Source organism: Pseudorca crassidens, chromosome 17, assembly GCF_039906515.1.
Source record: "Pseudorca crassidens isolate mPseCra1 chromosome 17, mPseCra1.hap1, whole genome shotgun sequence".
Classification (NCBI taxonomy): Eukaryota; Metazoa; Chordata; class Mammalia; order Artiodactyla; family Delphinidae; genus Pseudorca; species Pseudorca crassidens.
The window spans coordinates 54,896,357-54,918,257 of NC_090312.1; the positions used below are offsets into that span (position 1 = coordinate 54,896,357).

Consider the following 21,901-nt stretch of genomic DNA (forward strand, 5'->3'; position numbering starts at 1 on the left):
CCTAAATAACTGAGTAGATGGTGCCATTTCTGAAGATGTAGCAAAGAAAGGAAGGAATACTGGGGGAAGGGGACTAAGAGTTTGAAATGTTCGTTTTCGGTTTGAGATACCTGCTTACACACCAATTAGAGAAATCAAGCAGGTAGTAACAGTTCACAAGGAAAGGTGGGTTGGAGGCACAGATCTGAGAGTAATTTCATATAAATTGTATTGAAAGTAAGGGCCGACATGAAATCTCATACGTATAAAGATAGCTAAAGAAGTGTAGATGAAATGATGGTTCTTTAAACAGATCTGTAAATTCAGATTAAAATGTCCAGTTTCACTGTTTCACATATAGCATGGAACTCAGTCCCTCAGACTCCTACTTGCCCTTTTCTTAATATACTATAATTTGATACTTGGATACATTTTGATCTTCATAGCATTTAGCTCTAAAATGCTATGTTCCTAAATCATCTCAGCATCTCCTCACAAATATACCCAAGACTCTCTTGTCATACTTCATTCTAGGCTGAACCGTTGAGGATTTTAAGACATTTTCAAAGAAAGAAGATAAAATTTAGATCTATTTTGGTTTGTTTTATTATTATTACTACTAATAGCCAAACAGAAAAATACATTTATTTCCTATAGCTTAAGGTGTGTGTTTATGAAGTAATTCCTTTTTGTGTTTTTAAAATTATCCAACAGAGTACAGATTGATATTTTCAATTCTGTTACATTTTTAATAAGGCTTCTGAAGAAAGAGATTTTGTATGATTATTTGGGCGTGAATAAAAGTGGCCCTGGGTTTTGTGATAACAGAGGCAAGTAATCTGACTCTAGAGTAAGAAAATGAGACAAAGTGGATGAAGAAATGACCGGATCATATGAAATCAACCTTGGAGCCACTTTCTGTTCAGTTTGAGTTCAGTATCCAGAAACATTAAAGTATGTCATTTCAGAATTTTCTATACCATTTATTTGTTCACACAGAAGGAATTTAAGAAATTGTTGTATACTATTACATGGACAACTGTTTTGTCTTATGGTTATGACTCATGATCAAATCTAAAAAGTGATGAATAAATCCCATTTCCATTCATAATTTATTTTAAAGGATTGATTTACAATGCTTTTCTCAAAGAATCAGTAATTTAAAGTCATAATTCTACTGCAGAGATTATTGATATATCAGAAGAAAAAAATATAAGCTTTATTTATAATAGCTACTATCATTTGCTGACCTTACTGCACAAAATTCCAAAATTTTTCCATTATAATATCTAAATCTTAAACCCCTCCAAGTGGTTTATTTACATAATGTTCCAGATGAATATGCTAATATACTTCTCAATGAACCTATAAGCCTATTTTTCAGGGAGAAAAATATCAGTGGGATGAGCTTTTTTGTTCATGTTGAAATATGTTCAAATATGTTAGAAATTAAAATGCAAACCTATATTTATGAATAAGCCTAGGCATTTTTATAAGACAGCTGGATATAATGTGTATATATAATAATATAACGGACTCAATAATATTATGATTGAATATAGTTAGATGATTCTAATCACATTGAAGTTTACTGGACATATATCAAAGCTGACACAGCAGGTAACCTGAGGGCCCAATCTTATGCTGAGTTTTTCAAAGATGGTGAAATGATCCCAAGTTATAGTTTTGCATTATCTACTAACAAAAGGAGGGGAAAATTTCTTTTATCCTGAAAAATTCATACCAGGATTATGCTCCTACTAGAGGGTACAATAAAATTCACATTCCATAAATATTTTCTTGAAATGTGATCTCAATAAATCTTATGTGTCTTGCCCATAAGTGCTCAAAAAAGTGTTGGTAGGCAAATGGATCTATAAGCAAATAGAGCAAGGGATGAAGGAAAATTATATTGACACAATGAACATTAAGAATTTGAGTGAGGACCCCAAGAGGGTAAGATGACAGGGGGATTAATGTAAGAGTGTTATGTCAAGGGAAACACTAGCAGAATTGTGGTAGAAAATTGTACTAAACTATGAATCAAAGACCATTAGTTTGAGTTTCAACTCTAACATTCAAGAAGAGCAAATGTGACTAAGACCTTACCTTTGAATAATATGATGCCCAATGCTTTATCACTGACTGAATTGCATGACCATATATACTATATCTATGTTAGGACCTCAGCATAAGTATGTTTTAATATGCAATATAAAAGATATTTTAGGGATTTTAGTGAAATAAGATTAAAATAATGTATGTATATAAATTTACTTTATAGCTACAAAGCACTACATGAAGAATAGGTATTGTTACATGAACAGGGTTATAACTACATCTTGGAGAACAAACCTGGTTTCTGAATATGTAGTAATCTTCCTTAAATCATATGTAGAGTGTGATCCCATTGTCCCTAGGATTTTAAATTATTCCTGGGTTAGCAAAATTTTAAAACTTTCTTTAAGTTATGGTTTATGCCATCTAAAAATGCCATTTATTGTAAGATACATCATAAATTAATCTATCATTGAGGGGAAAACTCTGCTCAGTATGCTTTGACATAGTATTGAGGTGTGAAATACCTATAATAGAGATATGAAATGTGAAAAAATATGTATCTTAGAATCCGTGAAATAAGGTATTTGATGATTTCTCTGTGAGAACTTTTCTTTATGATCAACTTCAGGAACCAGTTAATATATATGACTATTGTAAATCCCATTGAAATATTTACTTGAGAGAAGAGATCTGGAGATTCTGAGTGCAATCTCAACCCCATTAACCATGCTATATTCATCGCAGCATGTTCTGTGATACAGGAATATTCAAAAATAACTTAAAAGCAGATGTTTCCATGAAAGAAAATATACTTTAGCTTTGGTAGAAATTTTCACTCCCTACTTGTCTTCTTCAGAAAGATAGGCCTGGCTACCATTATTTCAGCTCAGTGCTTCTCCCTGAAGCTTTTCCTGATCTCTCTATCAAATCTGCCCTTATCTTCTATGTGATAAGAATCTATGACAAACACCGCTACAGTGTATTTTCCTGTCTGGATAAAATCTGCCTTGTGACTTATTATTGGGATACATCCTGAAACAATCTTTTTTTCTTTTCCATGTGAATACTGAAGATGGAAGAAGTGCTAATATTCCACATGTTACTTATCTGAGGTATCTGGGAATCTATAGCAAAACATTCTTTACGAGATCCCACAGCTCTGTAGATAAAGGATTCTCCATAGACCTGAAGCAAGAGAATATACAGAAAAGACTGGATATTTTTTCTCTTTTTCTGATTTAAGCTAAATGCCTAATCCCAAGATAATGCATTGTGTGTTACTTCACAAATCTCTTCGTGAAATGCTACCTTTAGCATATGTTAAGAGATGTTTAGTGGTGTGGGGGAGAAAATGTTGTCAAACATATTTGGTATGTGTAGAAGAAAGAATAGTGACTTTTGAAATGGAACAGAACTGGTTATGAGTCATTGTCCTCCAAGAATTCTCCTCTCTCAAATGGAGACAATGACAATTCTCTCATGAGTTTATAGTGAATAAACATTTGGTATAATGCATAGAGCATTATGCCTGCCCTAAAATAGGCAATATCACTGTGAACTCCCAATGGTTTCACCCCAGTTTTGTCAATCCTTTTGAACATTCAGACATAAAAATTTTGACTCTTAGAACATATAAGCAATAATGAGTGATCCAAAGTAGGGAGGTTCACAATTTTTTCCTTAGATGTCTAGTGGGTCTGTGAAAGTGGCCCAATGGCCACCTTGTGAAGGGATGAGAGCTCTGAGAGTTCTGACTCTTAGCAAGCTTTGCTTTTATCTGTTTATCCATCTATACACCAAGGACTCTAGTCAAGACTTGCCCTAAGGTCTACAGTCATATACCTAATTGCTTCATCAACAACTACTTTGTTGTTTAACAGGCATCTGATTTTAACACACTTAAAATCAAACTCACAATTCCTCAAACCTCCTTAACTTACCTTTCCATGCTTCCTTATCTCACTGAATGGCAACATTATTCTTCTGGTTGTTCAGGCCCCAAATTCTTGAGTTATGCTCAACTTTGTTCTCTCACATACTGCATTCAATCCATTAGTAAGCTTTTTGGGCTTTTTCTTCAAAATAATATCCCAATCCCTTGAATCATCATCAGTTCTCCAGTACACATTCTAGCCCAAGGATTACTGAAATGACATCCTAACTAGTATCTCTTCTTCTACTTTACCTCCTTCAATCTGTTGAACTCATAGCAGCAGTGCGTTCCTTTCAAAAATAAGCCATATCTTGAAGGTCCTCTGCTCAAAATCTTCATTGGCTTCACATCTCTCTTAGAGGAAAACAAAAGGTTTTGCCATAGTTTAAGGGTCTATCTAATCACAGGTGCTGGTTCCCACTCTGACCTTGTCTCCCTTTTGCTAACTCTGTTCTAGTCACTCTAGCCTCACTGTGGATGCTCAAGTGCTCCAGGCTTATGCCTGCCACAGAAACTTTTGATAACTAGTTACTTTACCTGGAATGTTATGCTCCCCCAAACTACAGAATGTCGCTTCTCACTTCTTTCTGCTCTGTGCTTAAACAACGGCTTATCAAAGACCTTGCTATCCAGTATTTTTTCCTGCTTTGTTTTCTTAATAGATCTTACCACCTCCTATGATAGTATGCACTTATTGACATTTTTTTTTTTGCCTGTAATCTCTACATATCCTAAAATATAAGATTGATAAGAGCTGGGGCATGTCTGTTTTGTCCAAGGTTGTATCACTGGCACCTACAGTAATGCTAGAAACACAGTAGGTACTCAATAAATATTTGTTAAATAAATGAATGGGTAAATGGATCAAGATTATGCTTATTTCAAATGATGTATTCTGGTGCCTAAGTAAGATTTTTAAAAATCATGAAAACCTCTGATTTCTACATAGGTTGGTGATACCCTTTTGAATTGTAACTATGCTTAGCTAGAGTTTTAAAATTAATTTTTAGCAGACTGAATAAATATAAAATAAAATATCCACTTTTAGCATATTCTAAAAAGGAAACAGAATAAATTGTGTACACTGTCTTTGCATGATTTAAATCAGTTCTTTAAATCACTAACAAGTACATAGGTAGCATGCAGCAAGGATTTAATGAATGCTAGCTAGCTGTTATTGTTTGTATACATAATTGTCTTTTCTATGCATGTGTTGTTGTTGTTTATTTATCCTTTTCAGGTATTGGAGATATAGTGAAGAAATGAAAACCATGGATCCTGGCTATCCCAAACCAATCACAGTCTGGAAAGGTATCCCCGAATCTCCTCAGGGAGCCTTTGTGCACAAAGAAAATGGTATGCAACATGTGCATTATATATTTCATGAGCTTACTAAGTATTTGAATAATCTATCCTACTTGTTCACTATGCTAAATGATTAGAAAGTAACATACTAGGGCTATCTCATATCACATTTATATAAAATTTCCTTCATAGATTTATATTTAATATTATGCTCAAGATGTTTTTTTAACCTCAACCTATTTTAGTTTATAAGAAAAAAAAAGTATTTTTTAAAAATGAAGAGTGTTAATTCCTTTGAAGTAACCTCACCTATTTTCTACTAAAATTCATGTAAAGATAATAATAACAGACGTATGTGGGACAGGAGCTGGTCACAAAGAAGATATGTTATAAATGTGGGCTGAGGATTGTACAGCATGTTGAGGATTATAATTTTTCATGTGTACCTTTGGCTTATAGTGTCAGCAAACAAGAAAGATCCCAGCTCAATACAGTAAGGCTAGAGTAGATGTATGATTGATTAATAACAGAAACATATCACAGACCTGACTTGTTCTCCATCTCAGGATTCGGGATTCAGCAAGATCCTAAGGGAAGTTAGCCAAGCAATGGGTAATCAATACTTCTGTATCTGTTGGTAAAGTTTGAACATTTCTCTCCACATTCAGGGATTAGTAAATAGAAATAAACCATAATAATAATAATTCAAAATAAAATTTATACACAATATTCCAGAACAAAGGAAAGTGACATCAAACTGAAATACAGAGAAAAAGAAAATACTCTCTCAGATGATTTATAATAAGAATGAGAAGAAAATAATACATTATGTGGGTCCTAAATAGCATGAAAAATCTATAACATATATGCAACAAGAACAAAATAAACATCACTTGCAAGAGGAAAATTAAATGCATCTTGGAGAGGAATATTGGAAAAAAATAATGAAGAAACAGGGGAAAATGAAAAATTGACACCACCCACTGAAAACAATGGCTGATCATCAGCAAATTGCCAGAGTTTAAGAAAGCTTTACACTGAGTACAAGCTTGAAGGAACTGACACCCAGGATGATAGCAATCAGAAAAATAAAACACAAACTGTGTTTTGACCATTGTTTTGACCATTGTTATATGTAATTTATACTACATTCTGTGTAAGGATATCCCACAAGTAAAACACTGTATGCTAAGTCAAAAAGAACCTTGAAGCCCTGATTATAGCACTTACTGGAATTATAGTTTTTTGTGTATTCTATTGGTTCAGAGAATTAAAGGACCAAGTTAATATATAGCCTGTATGTGACAAAAGCAGAAATCCACAGGAGAGGACAGATTGAGATGAAACATATCTGTCTGAGATAAAAAGGAAATCAATAAGAAAATAAAGTTACAATGCAGTCAAATTGGAGGCAGTAAAACCATATCAATATATGGCAAAAAACTCCACAAACTATGAAGATGCAGAAGACAAAGAAGTGAAAAAACATGAAAGATAATCACATGGAAAGCAGAAAACTGAGATGATCCCCTAAAATTAGAGCTGTCACTAAGAATCTAAGGGGGAGAGGAGATTTCTTGAGGTTAGATTAAAGGGGGTTGTTTCAGTCCAGATAAAACCAGCTCTAGCTTACCTTTACAGAAGTTCTACCACTGCTCTAGACTGCCCTCAATAAAAGTTATCACACACTATACAAAAATATATGCAAAGAAAATTAAGCCACGACCTTACCAGTGATTAAGTATAGCAAGTTTGATAAAATTTTTTTCAATTTCTTTCCTTTATTAATATTCTAAAATGAATATAACTTTTATAATAAAAATAACTTTTAAAATAAGTAATAATTATTTCAAAAGATTGAAAAAGTACACATAACCTTAATTCCTTAGCATATTAACTGGTTTTTTTTTTCCCTGTTTCTATTTGTAAGTCCATTAAAATTTGAGATTTGATTCAGGTTCTCTGGAAATAAATCATAATTATATAAAGATAACAAAAAAATCTTCTGGCTGCATCTTGCCCCATGATTTTTCATATTCTTGTCCATCTGAAAATAATATTTGTTTAGTATAAATGGTTTCCTTACATTCAGAATTTAATATTTTATTTTCACATGGCAAAGAATAACTTTGTAAAATACTGGCAAAAAACAAAGAATGTTGGAAAAACCAGTGCTTACAAATGACAAAAAAATACAGATGAAACTTCAACACATCTATGTCTTCTGTACCTTACCTGGTCCAGCCCTTTCTTTGATATCCTTCAACATTGAGCTCACTTTTGATCTTTCAGGAATCCTTGAATATCCTTTTTGGTACACCATCCCTTGCCCTCAAAATCTCATATTACAACAATCCATTTATATGCCTGTTTCTTATCCCCTCTAGTGTAAACTCTCAAATGCAGGTACATAGTAACCATTCAATAAACATTAGTTGTTGAAATTAATTTTATCCCTTCCATTACTCTAAACCTTCACTCCCTGCATTGAAGGAGATCTCCTATTTGTTTGAAACCCTTGTTCTGTAGGGTAGTGATATTAATCAATCTGGAACATCTTAGTCTAGATAGTCTACCAATAGCAAATTCTCTACTTTTAGTTCTCTATTCAAATCTCATGCTTGTGTTTTTTACCTTGAATTCAAATTTTACACAACTTCTTCCCTTATGTTTTTTATAGAAGATCAAGTTCAACTTATTGAGTAAACACACTTATATTTATATAAATATAAATAAATTTATATACTCAAAGTAATTCCCTATAAGGATAAGTCCATGCATATGATACTTGATGGTCATAAAATCAGAGATGATAAAACAATGAAATGTTTTCTCTAATTCTTCACCCTTCCACCAAGGTAGGAATTTCTTCCTAGGGATCTTCTCCTTATGGTAGTTTTCAAAAAAAAAAAAGAATCCCAGAAGCTTAAAATTGAGCTATAGATTTTTGAAGGATGTTTTCATATTAAGGTGGAATATGCCTTCCTATAATACCTATTGATATTAATTCTGCCACCTTGGCCAATGAAATGTGAATATGTGGTGCAATTTACTGACTTCCCACCATCTATCAGTTGTGCTACATAAATTTGTTATCTAATTTAATTGTCCAACACAAATACCTCTTTACCTCACTTATAATTATTTATGAATGAGGAAAACAGCATCAGCTAGTTTAATTAACTTACTCATGATCATGAAAGTGGTGATATTATATGTCTACGGTTTGAAACTAGACCATTCTAGCCTCACTGAATTTCTCTAATGCACTCTCTCCAAAGAGGAAAAATTAAAACATCTTTTCCTACATTATACCATTAAGGTAATTGACAATCTGTCATGTCAGGCCAGATTTTTCATTTTGTCATATTAGATATACCTTAGGGTTTCTCAGAATATAGCTTCTAATCCATCATCATCCCAGTTTTCACCTGTAACCATCTTAATTTAACAATTTTCTTATTTTCTTCTTTATTTTTAGCCCCTGAAAATAGCTACAATAATCCAAATGATATTTAACTTATGTCATATATATATATATATATATATATATATGAATTATTTCTTCTTGCTTTTGACAGTGTTTTAAACAATGGCATGAGTTTTTAACTTATACTAAAATTGTAGTAAATAATCACTGCATTTACCCACCTTCAAATCTCTAAGTTACTTGCTGTCAAGCCCTGCCTCCTAGGTATTCTATATTCTCTCCTTAGAAAATGCAATTTTAAGGTTAATACAAGATTCTGCTTTAACACTGCTGCATTTTATTTTACTGATTATAGCTCCACTTTTAGCCTGTTAAACTAGTTTTACTCTTGATTCTGTTGGTGTATTAATTCTCTACCCCGACCCTCACTCTCTGTTAAAATCTACACGTGGGATTCAAACAAATATTATCACAAGACCCAGGTTATTCATTCACATTTGTTAAACATTAATTAACTTTTACTAATAAATATACAATAGTAGAAAACAGAGAACACACAGGCACTGCCATGCAGGATCTTCTATGAAGTTATAACAAGGCAACTATGGTAGACAATTTCTCCTTACATTTTAGGACTAAGCAATAGAACAGTCACCAGTGAAAACCAATCAAATACAAGGAAAAAAAAAAGTCATCATATAATTCATTACAGCCTAACTGACTTCTACCTCAGAATTTCTCAAAAATGATACTTCAGGTGAGTTCATCTGAAGTTTCTACTCTTAGTAAGCATAACATCTACAAGATTATAACATCAAAGTTACTCACAAAAGAAAAAAAATGAGTATATAAACATTTCTTCAACCCACTAATATTTCATAAATGGTTAAAAAATTATTGAATGAGATGAATTTTTCAGGATCAATGTTTGACAGATTTCTATTACCAAGATTTTAGGCTACTTCTTTTCAATTACTTTTATTCTCTTAACTCCTGCTGACTAGACTTCTTACCTCTAACAAGTGTATTCAGCCAACTATAATTCTACTGTATATGGAGTGTGTTAGTATAGAACTTGGCCTGCAGACATGATAAATATGAAAATGGAAACTTCTGAATTTTTATGTGATACCCAGTAGTTTCTTAGTAATTAGCTTTGACTAAACATTAAAGATGAGGACATTTCCAGCTGTTGGTTTCCAGTTTACAAATATAAGAAGTACATTCACCTGTCTGGAAGGTCTGTTTCATTCTAGATCAATGCCATTATTCAACTATAATCATCTAATGCACTTTATTTGGCAGGCCCTCGACGTTTGTTTATCCAAGCTTGTTGGGTAATTACCTTGGAGTTCATTAGCGTGATCAAATACCAACTTCCTGCATGCAGAAAAATTTGAATCTACATACACCTGTTTTCACTTGGCAAGTTGTTCTGATTGAAAAACTGCCCTTCAAAACTAAAAGCAATAGCTGATTTTCATGGCATTGAACAGAATGATTTCTAGAATGAAGTGACCTGAAGTGATGGTCTATCCTAGCTGAAAGTTTTTGAGAGATGTCAGAGTTTTTTGTTGTTATTGATTTAGGAGTGCTGTCTATCACCACCTGTGATGTTGAACAAAGGAGTATTTGTGAAAAGACAAAAATCTCTAAAGGACCTGGCCTTAGAAAAATCATTAAGATTCAGGCTCTAAAGCTAGACCAAGATTTAAATCCTTTTTTCAACATGACTAGGGCATATCATTTTATCTGAGCTTCAGTATCTTTGCCTGAAAAGTATAGGTAGCTAATTCTACCTGACAGAGTGTTTATGAGGATTAAAAGATGTCATTTACTAAGTTGTTTTTTTTTTGCGGTACGCGGGCCTCTCCCGTTGCAGAGCACAGGCTCCTGCATCGGCAGGTGGACTGTCAACCACTGCGCCACCAGGGAAGCCCCATTTACTAAGTTTTTAACACAGTGATTCTTCCATAATAAGTACTCAATAATGAAGGGGAAAAACCCTCATTTATGATTATTAACTCAAAAATAGGCATACTATTCAAAATTAGACATCTCCCAAAATATAGTTTTTAAGTAATTATAACATTAAAACATTTCTTATTTTCTTGAATTTTATCTCAAAGTCACAAAGAAACTTGACATGAAAGAGATATGGACAGAAAGAAAAACCTGGGCTTGCTCCCAGGAAAAAAAAAAACAAAAGTTAAGAGAATAGTTCTAAGAAAAACACATATTTATAGTTTAATTGTCACAAGTTTACAAATCTATTATCTGCATCCATAATGTTTTGGAACATAAATCATATGTGTTGCTAAGTTACTTGAGCCTTCTACATACTACCTCCTCCCCCATGAAATATATGTTAGTTGGAAGTATTAAAGATAGAATTATAGATTTATTTATACTCTATTCATCCTTTACTCTAAAAGGATTAACAATAGCTTTAGAATTTCTGTAAAATGTAGCTAGGTGATAAAAATTTAACATAAGCTAAGTAAATAAGAAAGTTAAAAAATGAGGACAAAAGAAGAGACAAAATGGGCATGACCTAGAGCTGAAAAAAGTTACTGCACAAAATACAATAAATACGTATTTATTAAAATTCTTAGCATACAAAGGAAATCACCTTTAGTTTCGTGATTTATGATTTCTTGTGATTTCTTTTCCAAATGACAAAAACAAACTTGTTCCTTAGGAGGAGTACAACTATTCCTGATGCTAAGATGATTAGAAATTTCCTTTGAGGTGTTTCATGGAGACGCCTCCTTATGATATATTGCACAATGTCCTCAATAGCTGCATGAGGGCAAACAGGGCTTCTGTTTATAAGGCTGTTTCGGCATCTTTCAATACAGGTTGATACTCTCACACTAATGTGTAATTCTGTACCAGCAATCCTATAAGCGAGCAACAGTATGAAGTTCTCTTTGCAGTGTAGACTAAGAGTAGATGTATAAAGCATGGTCTTTCAACAACTCTGTGCAAATATTATTTCTCTCTTTCAGCTGAGCTTTCCCTAGGCATTTGAGGGCGCAGTTTCTGGAGGACAAGTGCCAGATCCATTTCAATAGACAGCTGATCTGGGAATAGTGTTTTCCTACAAAAATTGAGTGGCTTTAACATACATCTTTTAAGTATCCTATTTAATTAAATTTCTATACATATACACTTTTACAAATAAGTGGTTCCTGTGTGTGTGTGTTTTCCCCCCACCAGGCTTTACGTATTTCTACAAAGGAAAGGAGTATTGGAAATTCAACAACCAGATACTCAAGGTAGAACCTGGATATCCCAGATCCATCCTCAAGGATTTTATGGGCTGTGACGGACCAACAGACAGAGATAAAGAAGGACACAGCCCACCAGATGATGTAGACATTGTCATCAAACTGGACAACACAGCCAGCACTGTGAAAGCCATAGCTATTGTCATTCCCTGCATCTTGGCCTTATGCCTCCTTGTATTGGTTTACACTGTGTTCCAGTTCAAGAGGAAAGGAACACCCCGCCACATACTGTACTGTAAACGCTCTATGCAAGAGTGGGTGTGATGTAGGGATTTTTCCTTTCTTTCTTTTCTAGGAGTTTGTGATAACTTGAGATTCAAGACAAGAGCTGTTATGCTGTTTCCTAGCTAGGAGCAGGCTTGTGGCAGCCTGATTTGGGGCTGACCTTTCAAACCCAGAGGGTTGCTGGTCCTGCACATGAATGGAAACGCACTCATGGGGAAGCTTCCATGATGCACAGTACCTGCCGTTCTTCAGTCCTTTGTCTTTTTTTGTCATTCAGTTCTAGGCCTTTCCTCTGCACGCTCAATGCCCAGTAAATTTTCAGGATTACCTAAAGAGGAAAAAGAAGAAAAGATTCTTCTTAAAGGTTTCTAATATGTTTTTTTTCTGATGTCTGAGCCCATTTCTGGGGGAAAAAAGCAAAATGGAAAACCCACAAATTTTTGCTTTACAGCAAGGAAAAAGAAAAGGTTAAACAAAATACCCACAATTGAACGTTCAGGAAAGTGTGAAGACCCAAAACAGCTTTGTCTCCAAAGAAGATAGTTCTCTGACTGCTATGGACAGTCTCCTATGCTTCGTTTTTGTCAGGTGGGAGACCTGGAATACACATGCAGGACTTTAGACTGTTGGGACAGCCATTTTCCAACAAACAAGGGGCCAAAATATCTGCAATATTGTAACAGCCTTAATACTACATCCATTTTTCATTTTATACAGCTGTTCTCAGCTATGTTCTCAATGTTTCATCGCATTTATATTCACAGCTATATTCAAATGGGACATTTTAATTGTTTTGAAGTGTTTTTAAACCCCTTCCTGCCACCTTACCCCTACATCATTGTGATAATCTCCCCAAGTTGTATTAGGCCACTGCCCCAGGCCTTCCATGGGTCTGTCAGGAATATTCATTATAAGTGGAGCAAAAAGCAGTATGTCTTTAAAGTGGTTTAAAGTGACAGTTATTTTATAAGGATATGTGACACTAGTAATACATTGGTGTAACCCTTTGAGAACTATCAAATCAGCTTTCAGAGTCTTATGATCTGGTAAATTATTGAACTGGGCAATGGTAAAAACAGGCACAGGTTTAAGAAGTTCAGGTTTTTAAAACATATCCTATAACCCCATGTAATTTTTAGTTGATTCACACTACTACATAAATGCATTTATAACAAACAGAAATGATGTTACTTGCCAAAAATTTTCTGGCAAATAAAAAGGTATTTTATTAAATATCTTGTAAGAGTGAAATTTTATTTGAACAACTGATTATAACAGCCTGTCTTTTTTGTTGTTGTTGTTAGGCACAACACACAACACAATTTCTGTTTTAAAATCCATTGCATGAAAACTCAATTTGCCGTGGAAGACACCTCTAGCATTGCCATCTAAAGAATGAATTAAAATGATGACTCTGAGATTGCATGAATATCCTCCAGTGTATTAGCTCTCTATCGCATGTCAACCATAGTTCTCAAAGGGTTAGTGTGGCTTCTGGCATTTAGCCGTCCATTTGATAGCTGACAGAGCCAAGAGACCACCAAAGCATTTCATTGTTGAGTGTAATTTGTCCTAACAGCAGTATTGTCATTTTCAGGTGACCTGCAGAGCAGGTTTGTATCAATATTTTTTTCCTAGAGAAAAGTCAGCAACTGACAGACCTCTTAATTGATTTTTAGGCGCTGCTTCTTGCAGTGAAAGGCTTTACAGCCACTGGGCTGTGAACTTATTAGAGATGGTCAGAACGAATGCACCCCATGAGTCAGACATTGGCTTTGTGTGAAAGCCAGCTTTTGAGGGGATTAGCTTTTGAAACAATGAACAGCTTGCCTTGAAGTTGATTATTGATCTGTTGACTGTCATTAACAAAAACTTAAACATTGTCTTCTGTGAAAATTTTCCTTGAAGAGTCCTGTTCTATGTCTTTGCCCTTTGACCTTTAACTTGCAAACTGGCACAAACAGAGGAAGTCTTGTGTTGCTTCTCCATTGGAGTGTTAATTGTTCTCTAAAAACCTAGTAAGCATGAGCTGTTTCCTTAGAGTGGAGAGAGGAGTGTTGATGGTGGATCTGCAGATGGACACTTTGCTCTTTACACGCACACTTTAAAAATGCCATATAGGTAGAAGTGACTTTTAATTTTCCTTTAATATAATTTCAAGTCTAAATTCATCATTTTAGTACAAATATAGAACTATGGGGAGAAAAAAAACTCAAAATACTTGAAAGGCCAGTGTGGCTTTTATATAAAGCAGGAATTTTATACTAGTGAAAATTTCTTACTCATTTGCTAATAATACACATTTCCAGATGATTTTAATGAGTGTAGGTATACATTCTTATTTGGAAATGGTTGGTTTGGCTGCCTTGAATTTGTATTTATACTCAACATAGCATGAAAATTAGAATGCCTCTCAGTTAAACTACATGTTTATGTTTTGGTTGGGGAAAATATTTTGTAATCATGGAGGGCATGTTGCAAATCCTTGCAGATTGTTATTTCTTACAACCTGAACATAAAGTAAGGCTAAGAAAAAAGGATAGTTAAAAAAAGTAATGGCTAATGGCTTTACAGCAAAACATTATGCAATGCAGACTGTATTTTGACAAGATGTTGGAGATTATGTGTGTGAAGGTCAAGAAAGCAAGGGGAGAGGACAAGAATTAGCCCTGTAGCTTTATTTCAGTGCTTCCATTCTAGACAATGCTGGTATTATAAAGAGTCGCTTCTACTGAGCATGGAGCGAGAACTATATACATAAGCTCATTTATACAATGTTTGCCTGTGGGAGGGTTTAATCTTTTTAGGGCCTGATGCCAAGAAAAAAAAAAAAAAGACTGGAAATTGTATTTTGCTGAAGATTGAAATGAGTAACCATGTCATTTGGGGACATATGTAAATCATTGAGGAATTCCATCAACCTGCACCGAAAATTGATTTTTTTTTTCCTCTAAAATGAGAAAGAAACTAAAGAAGCAATCTTTTGCCTCTTCACTCATTTGTCACAATATCCTGATTCATCAGAAGACTATAAATATATAAGGGCTAGAAAATAACGATAGCATTAAGAAGGGAAAGACTCTGTCATTATGCTTGAATTCTGGAAATGTCATAGATAAGTGTTGGGCCATATTTTCCTCAATATGAGATGAGATTTATGTGATAAGAAAAGGCATATATGGTTTCTCTGTTTATTAGAACATTTAAATTTTCAGGTTGTGAGACTACAAGAGATAAGAAAATATTAAGTACAGCATAATCACAAACATTGGGATTCTATTTGCCTATTTTATGCCAGGCACTTTGTATGGTTACTACTTCTCTTCCACTTGGGGTTTGGGGAAAAAATGTCAATCCTAATGGAATAGTGAAAGGGAGAGTGACTAATTGGTCTAGCACATAAGAATAGTGATTCAAGAACAAGGTGAATAATAAATAAAACAATATAATGTACAAGTTCAGTATCAATAGAGATAAACAACATATCAAATATTTTTCAACATTCTATCACTGATAGCATGGAAAGTTCAGACCTAGGGTTTCCTAAATTGAAATGAAAACACATTCACAATGGCAAAAAATAATTCACCTTCTGTTTCATTATTTCTCATTACTTTAATATAAATATAAATGTAAACAAGGTAATGTTTCTTACATAAATTAACTATATTATAATTTTAGCCAAATATTATTTTTCTATATATTATTAACTGGACTGAATGAAGTATTAAACAGCCAATCAGTCTGTGTTCTCTACAAAGCAGTTAAGCCACATCAGATCTGTGGAAGAGGTTGTGAATTTAACTACTGACCTGTTTCAGAACAAAGTGTCTTCTGACATGGCATCAGAACAGGTGAATACAGATGCTCTTTACAATCGCAAAGGTAACGTGCATAAATTAGAGAACATTATATGATACTAGCAAAGACAACTTCTGTTATAAATCAGAGGGCAAGACTTTTCTGAAGCAGATGTAATAAATTACTAAGTAATAATTTACAAAAAATAATTACTGAGTAATAAAGGATAGAGACTGATTTACTGAAACAAGCAAGTGTTACTTTTACTATTCAGATTGCTTGTAATCTTTTTCTATTGACATATAATTTGTGTGTTTCATATACTAGATACTTGTTTTTATTCACTTTCTGTGGGTGATTTAAAAAACACAATGTGGTGGATGAGGACATTGTCCAACTTCACTGGTATTTCCAATACATGGATGATGTGTATATATGGGATCTTAGGGAAACTAATATAATACTTTCCACTTCTACATATTATGCTGTTATCTCTAGTATGCTACAAATACACACTCACACTTTGTGGATCTTATAGTAGAATAAGCAATGTGGCCATATTGACTAAATTCAGTGTGCTACCGGAAAAGGAATGGATGTTATAATCAAATAGACTGAGTTAACACAAAATTCATTAAAATAATCCTTTTCTTTTTAAGTTTTGGAATTATTTCCAAAAACTAATAAAGGCAGTAGCTTACTGATAGTATTGAGTCTGTGAGACTGTAACATATACTGAAACAACCTCATGGCTGGTGGTGAAATCTTTTTCAGCAAACACAGCACAGAGTTGATTGAATTTTTGATTCTCTCAAGAACACGTTCCAAAATATCAGATGTTAAACAGAACATGCCATCTAAACCAAAAATGTTAAATTCAGATAAGCCATTATAAGTAGTCATGAGTACAATCTTATGATATCACAAGGTTTCATGACAATAATACTAGAAAATCTAACCATTTCATTGTATCTCATGCACCTTCCTGATTGATTTATTGTGATCACAGTTTATAACTGCCAGAACATATGTATCTATGTTACAGAGTCTATGTTGCCTAGTAGGGAACCATAGTTACATCAGAGAAGTTATATTTAAAAAATTAGAACTTCCTAAATAGCAGAAAAACTTCATAATAAAGAATGCAGCAACCAGGCATAGCACCACATGATAAATATGAATTCTAAATGTTAAATTTATCATATATTATGAAAATTAAAGAAGAGGAAATATGAGTCTTTTGTAAAATATAAAACATCATATAGCACTCCTTAATACAACTGGAAAATTTACTTTAGCAAGTATAAAAATAGTAGAACAATGCAACTTCAGGCTCTTCACACTAGTGACAAGTATGTGATATATCAATGTATATAATTAGACAGTGGTCATTAGCTGTTACCCTGCATAAACACATGTGATACTCATGCATTGCCTTCTAGGCTAAAAATGTCAAAGTTAGATATTCAGTAACCTCAATTGGAAAGATCTATATAATGTTAGAATCTCCTGAGAAAAGCCATGTCCCTAGGATAGAAATTTACCTCAATAATTATGTAACACAAAACACTTGGCAGAGTAGCAAAGAAGTTGCCTTAGTGTTTTAGTCTCATCTAATTGTAACCGTTGTCTTTCATGTACTACTCAAATCATTTTTCATTTGTTTACTTTGGTGTAATTTTGAAATGATTCTGATAATTTCCAGGTCAGATTAATAACATCCAATTGCAAATATCTCTTCCAACATTTTATACATATATCTACTTTGAAATTTAAACCAATAGTATATAAAGCCTAAGAATGAGCACTGATTTGACAAATTCACAGAAATTGAGTGAAAAACATGTGATATTGCAAAATTTTTGTCAATTTCCTGGTAGGATACTGAAGTATCAGCTTTCAATTTTTAAACACAACTGTGAGCTTATAACTGGACATGTCATGCATTATTTTTTAGAACAATGCTAATTCTTTATACTAAGTAAGGGTATAAGATCATGAGTGCTGTAATGCAGCACCTCAGGCACTCATAACTAAAGCTCTTAAGGAAAATGAAGGCATAGCCAGTAACTCATGGTTAGTGCATAATAAGTATAAAAAAGTATGGGAGATAATTCTGAAGATTTATGACGATTCTATGCTTTTTCAATTTAAAGAGCAGCATGTCTTAAAATGAGTCTTATACTAACATTGGACTGGGAATAATGTTCAAGTTTGCACTCAACGAATCCTTATGTTCAAGAGCATACTGGACAGTGTAGGACAAACGCATCATAAACTAGGATGTTTTGCTGATTCACATAACTTTGCCATGTGCTCTGCTATAGAGCTGGATTTATATGCCATTAAGAAGGAAGAAGAAAATCAATTAAATATAAATATGAAAATTGCATTATGTTAGGCCACTTAGCTTCAAAGCAAGATGTTATTAACTCTTATATAGAAAAACCAGAAGGAGAAAATTGTGAACATGAATGAAATGATTAACTTTTTGATTTACAAAGACATTTCTTGAGTATCTTATCCACTTGTTTTTATCCATGAACAAATATCACTCACAATATAAACATTTCTATAGCACTTGGTCTGTAGCTAGATTGGATCCCAGGAGAAATACTTTTGGACACAGGCCTTTTTATACATGCCTCATACATGATGAAGCTTCAGTGACTGCATGTTACGATGCTTTTTCCTAGGATAGGATATGGTGCTGCTTGTACTTGCCATCTTTATTTGAATGTATGTTTCTATGTTGGCCTGCCTTGCCAAGATATAGATGAATAAAGCCTGGTGTGAGCTGTCCATTTGACAAGTTACTAGAACACGTTTCATTTGCTCTTATGTAATGCCAATTTGATCTTGTTCCGACTCTATATACTGACAACCCAGTTGCAAAGGTAAAATATACTCTACTTGAATGAATGATTCAATCCTTAAATCAATGTCATAGTTTTGCTACCACTGAAATATCACAGAGGCCACATTTTTATTATCTTCTCACAGCTCTTTAGTATATACTATTGCCTGTGTAAAATTAGATTTTTAGTTCTTTTTGTCACTTCTTTTGTATCTGAAGTGGAATCCATTATTCCTTTATATATTCATGAATGAAAAATTTCACAATTCAGTTACATTTTTATTTCCAAACAAACATTATTTCCAAACAAGTATGCTCTGTGTGCCTTATTTTTCTCTTCCTTCAGTTCTGAAATTATTTGTTTGTGTTCTGTTTGTCACCCCTAAATACAGGTGGTTGGGAGGGATATATTATTTTGTGTTGTTCTGTGCAGTCTGTGCCTATATTTGCATTCCTTTCGATTTCTACCTAGCCCCCACCTTTTTTTTTACAGATTTGTTTTTCCCTTCCCTTTGTGAAAACCAGAATTGAATATCGTATGCGGTATCCTGAAAATATGTTTGCCCCTCAGTTTTCTTCCTTAACAAGTTTCATGCAAAGATTTAGTTCCAATAAATTTCACACACTCCCAATCTCTTGCATTGGATTCTAACTTTTCTAGAGCTATTCCCCTGAGAAAAGTGAAATGCTGAGTATGAAGGCTGTTGTCTACCGATAAGCCAGCTAAGGAAGTTTGCTTTTGGTGAATGTATCTTAAATAATTTATACTGGAAAGTAAATACCATAATACAGTGTTTTGTTTAAGGTACATCAGGAGTACATGAATGCCTAAAACCTCAATACTTTGGTCTATTTCCCTTTATGTGTAAATTACATATATATTAAAAAGAATGAGAGAATAAGAGATTAAGCGGCGTTATAGTGGCAGCTTTTTGCTGTCTTTGTTTTGACTGCATCAGCATTTCTATTGTGGACCTCTATTTTCGGGGGTTTTAGAGACTCACCAGTAAATATTTGCTTCAGGCTTAAAAGTCTTGAAATATTTTTTTTAGATATATAATTTTAAACCAATATATCTTGTTTTTATATTATAGGAGGGAAATAACTGGAGTTTACTAGTTCAATTTTGTGCTAATATAACTTTTAATGAGCTTAATTTTTTAATAAAACAAAATCTAACCAGTCCATAGTCTACTGATGGTTTTTTAAAAGAATCACTAATTGACATAGAGAAAATTGCCTGCTTTGTCAGTGTAGCAACCTATCTTCAAGATATTTAAAACTTGTAACCTATATTAACATTATCTTGATTCTAACAGTGGATCAGTATGATAATGAATGCAATTTATGCCATCCATATGAGCTATCTGGTAATATAGATTTGGAAATATATAGTATATTTAGTAAATATATATGTATATATATATTTACTAGGTAGATTAAGGGAGGTAAGTGCCCATAAATTTAGTTTGTCAAGTAAATACCATATATATTTTAAAAAATTGCACAGACATTTATCTTTCAGAATTAGATACAAGCAATTGCAAAGAAAAGTTGTCTCTTGAGTAAACAATACACATTTTATAGCTTCTTATGAAAATCATTTTTTTCTATATTGTAGTTATGGGAAATTAAAAGGATTTAATGCATAAAATTAATGCAGACTTTACTTAAATAGCATTAAACTATGAAGCAGAGAGAAACACTAGGAAATGAAATATTTAGGCTGTTATCTTTTGGTTTAAGACAATACTTTACCTTTATTTTCATTCTTATTGATATTTTCAGTTATGCAGAGAGTATTAAATTCTAACTTTAAGTGTCTGTATTGTTCACGTTACACTCAACACTATTTCATTAAATTTTTGATAATATGTAGTCTTCTGTGTGCAAGGAAAGAAAAAAATAACACACTTATTTGCTGAATGAGTTCTAAGGTTTGCAAGTTGTTAGTGATTTTTTTTGCCCACACAGGTTTCTATACATTTATACCATCTTAAATCTGGCATATATATATATATATATATATATATATATTTGTTTGTTTCAGATAGCTTCTATTGACAAACACAAAGCTTGTTTGTGTACAAATATAAAGCTAAATAAATGGTGCTAAAGTGTATTATGACTGTCAGATATAATCAGGCAAAATTTTGTGGTGCTTAAATTAATTTTTTCATTGATTTATTGATCAATGCATTGAACAGTGTTTATTATTCACAAGTTGTCCTTTATTGGTAAATCAAGGCCTCATAGCACATTGTTAAATAAAATGGTTGACTAGTCTATGTAACAGCTCACCAAGCTACTATCTCTTTAACTCCTTATAATGTTTCGTCAGTAAAGGTCAAGGGATCATAATATTAATCTCATCGCTGTAGACCATTAACATGACTGAACTTTTCCACAAAGTACTTATGTTTACAATGCTATAACCCTTTGACTGCTACGGCAACCTTTAACTACACAAATGTCACAAGCTAGAATCATCAGCATGGTTCTTGCCATGGCAATCAAAGAGTTAAGGGCTGTGCAGTGATTTGTTTTATATTTATTAATTTATATTTATTTCATTTTCATTCAAGAAGGGGATTTTGGGTGGGGCCGTTTTTTTCTGCTGTAAGTGTCTTAACCTAGGGAAGGGTTAAATGGCTTTTTATACTATTGCATCTTCTGTACTTACCATCAATTCATTGTGTTGTAATTTAAAAAAAAAAACTGTCAATAAATAAGAGAACAGAAAAATGGTTCATAGACATTGTGGTTTACTCAGTGATGATATACATACATATATGGTGATATATAGCAGTAGGCTTTGCTATCTATGTCTTCCTAATTGATATAAAACATAAAGTACAAACTCTAAAGTAATTTAGGCCAAAATCTCCTGTGTGTGTTTGCCTGAAATAGTAAGTATATTAAAATGGCCACGTCAACTGGAGAATTGTTTAACTGCTACCTAGATGCCTATGACTGTGACCAAGGACAGAAGCAGGAAATATTACTATATCAAATGT

General features: G+C 33.2%; 1 protein-coding gene across 1 annotated transcript in view; it reads left to right on the forward strand.

The window, feature by feature from the left end:
- Window positions 1-21,631, forward strand: part of MMP16 (matrix metallopeptidase 16) — a 358,158-nt gene extending 336,527 nt beyond the window's left edge. The window contains exons 9-10 of the mRNA XM_067711935.1: window positions 5,214-5,329; window positions 11,931-21,631. Coding sequence (XP_067568036.1) covers window positions 5,214-5,329; window positions 11,931-12,265 — 451 coding nt within the window. The 3' untranslated portion in view covers window positions 12,266-21,631. The remainder of the gene's footprint in view (window positions 1-5,213; window positions 5,330-11,930) is intronic.
- Window positions 21,632-21,901: the final 270 nt, after the last annotated feature.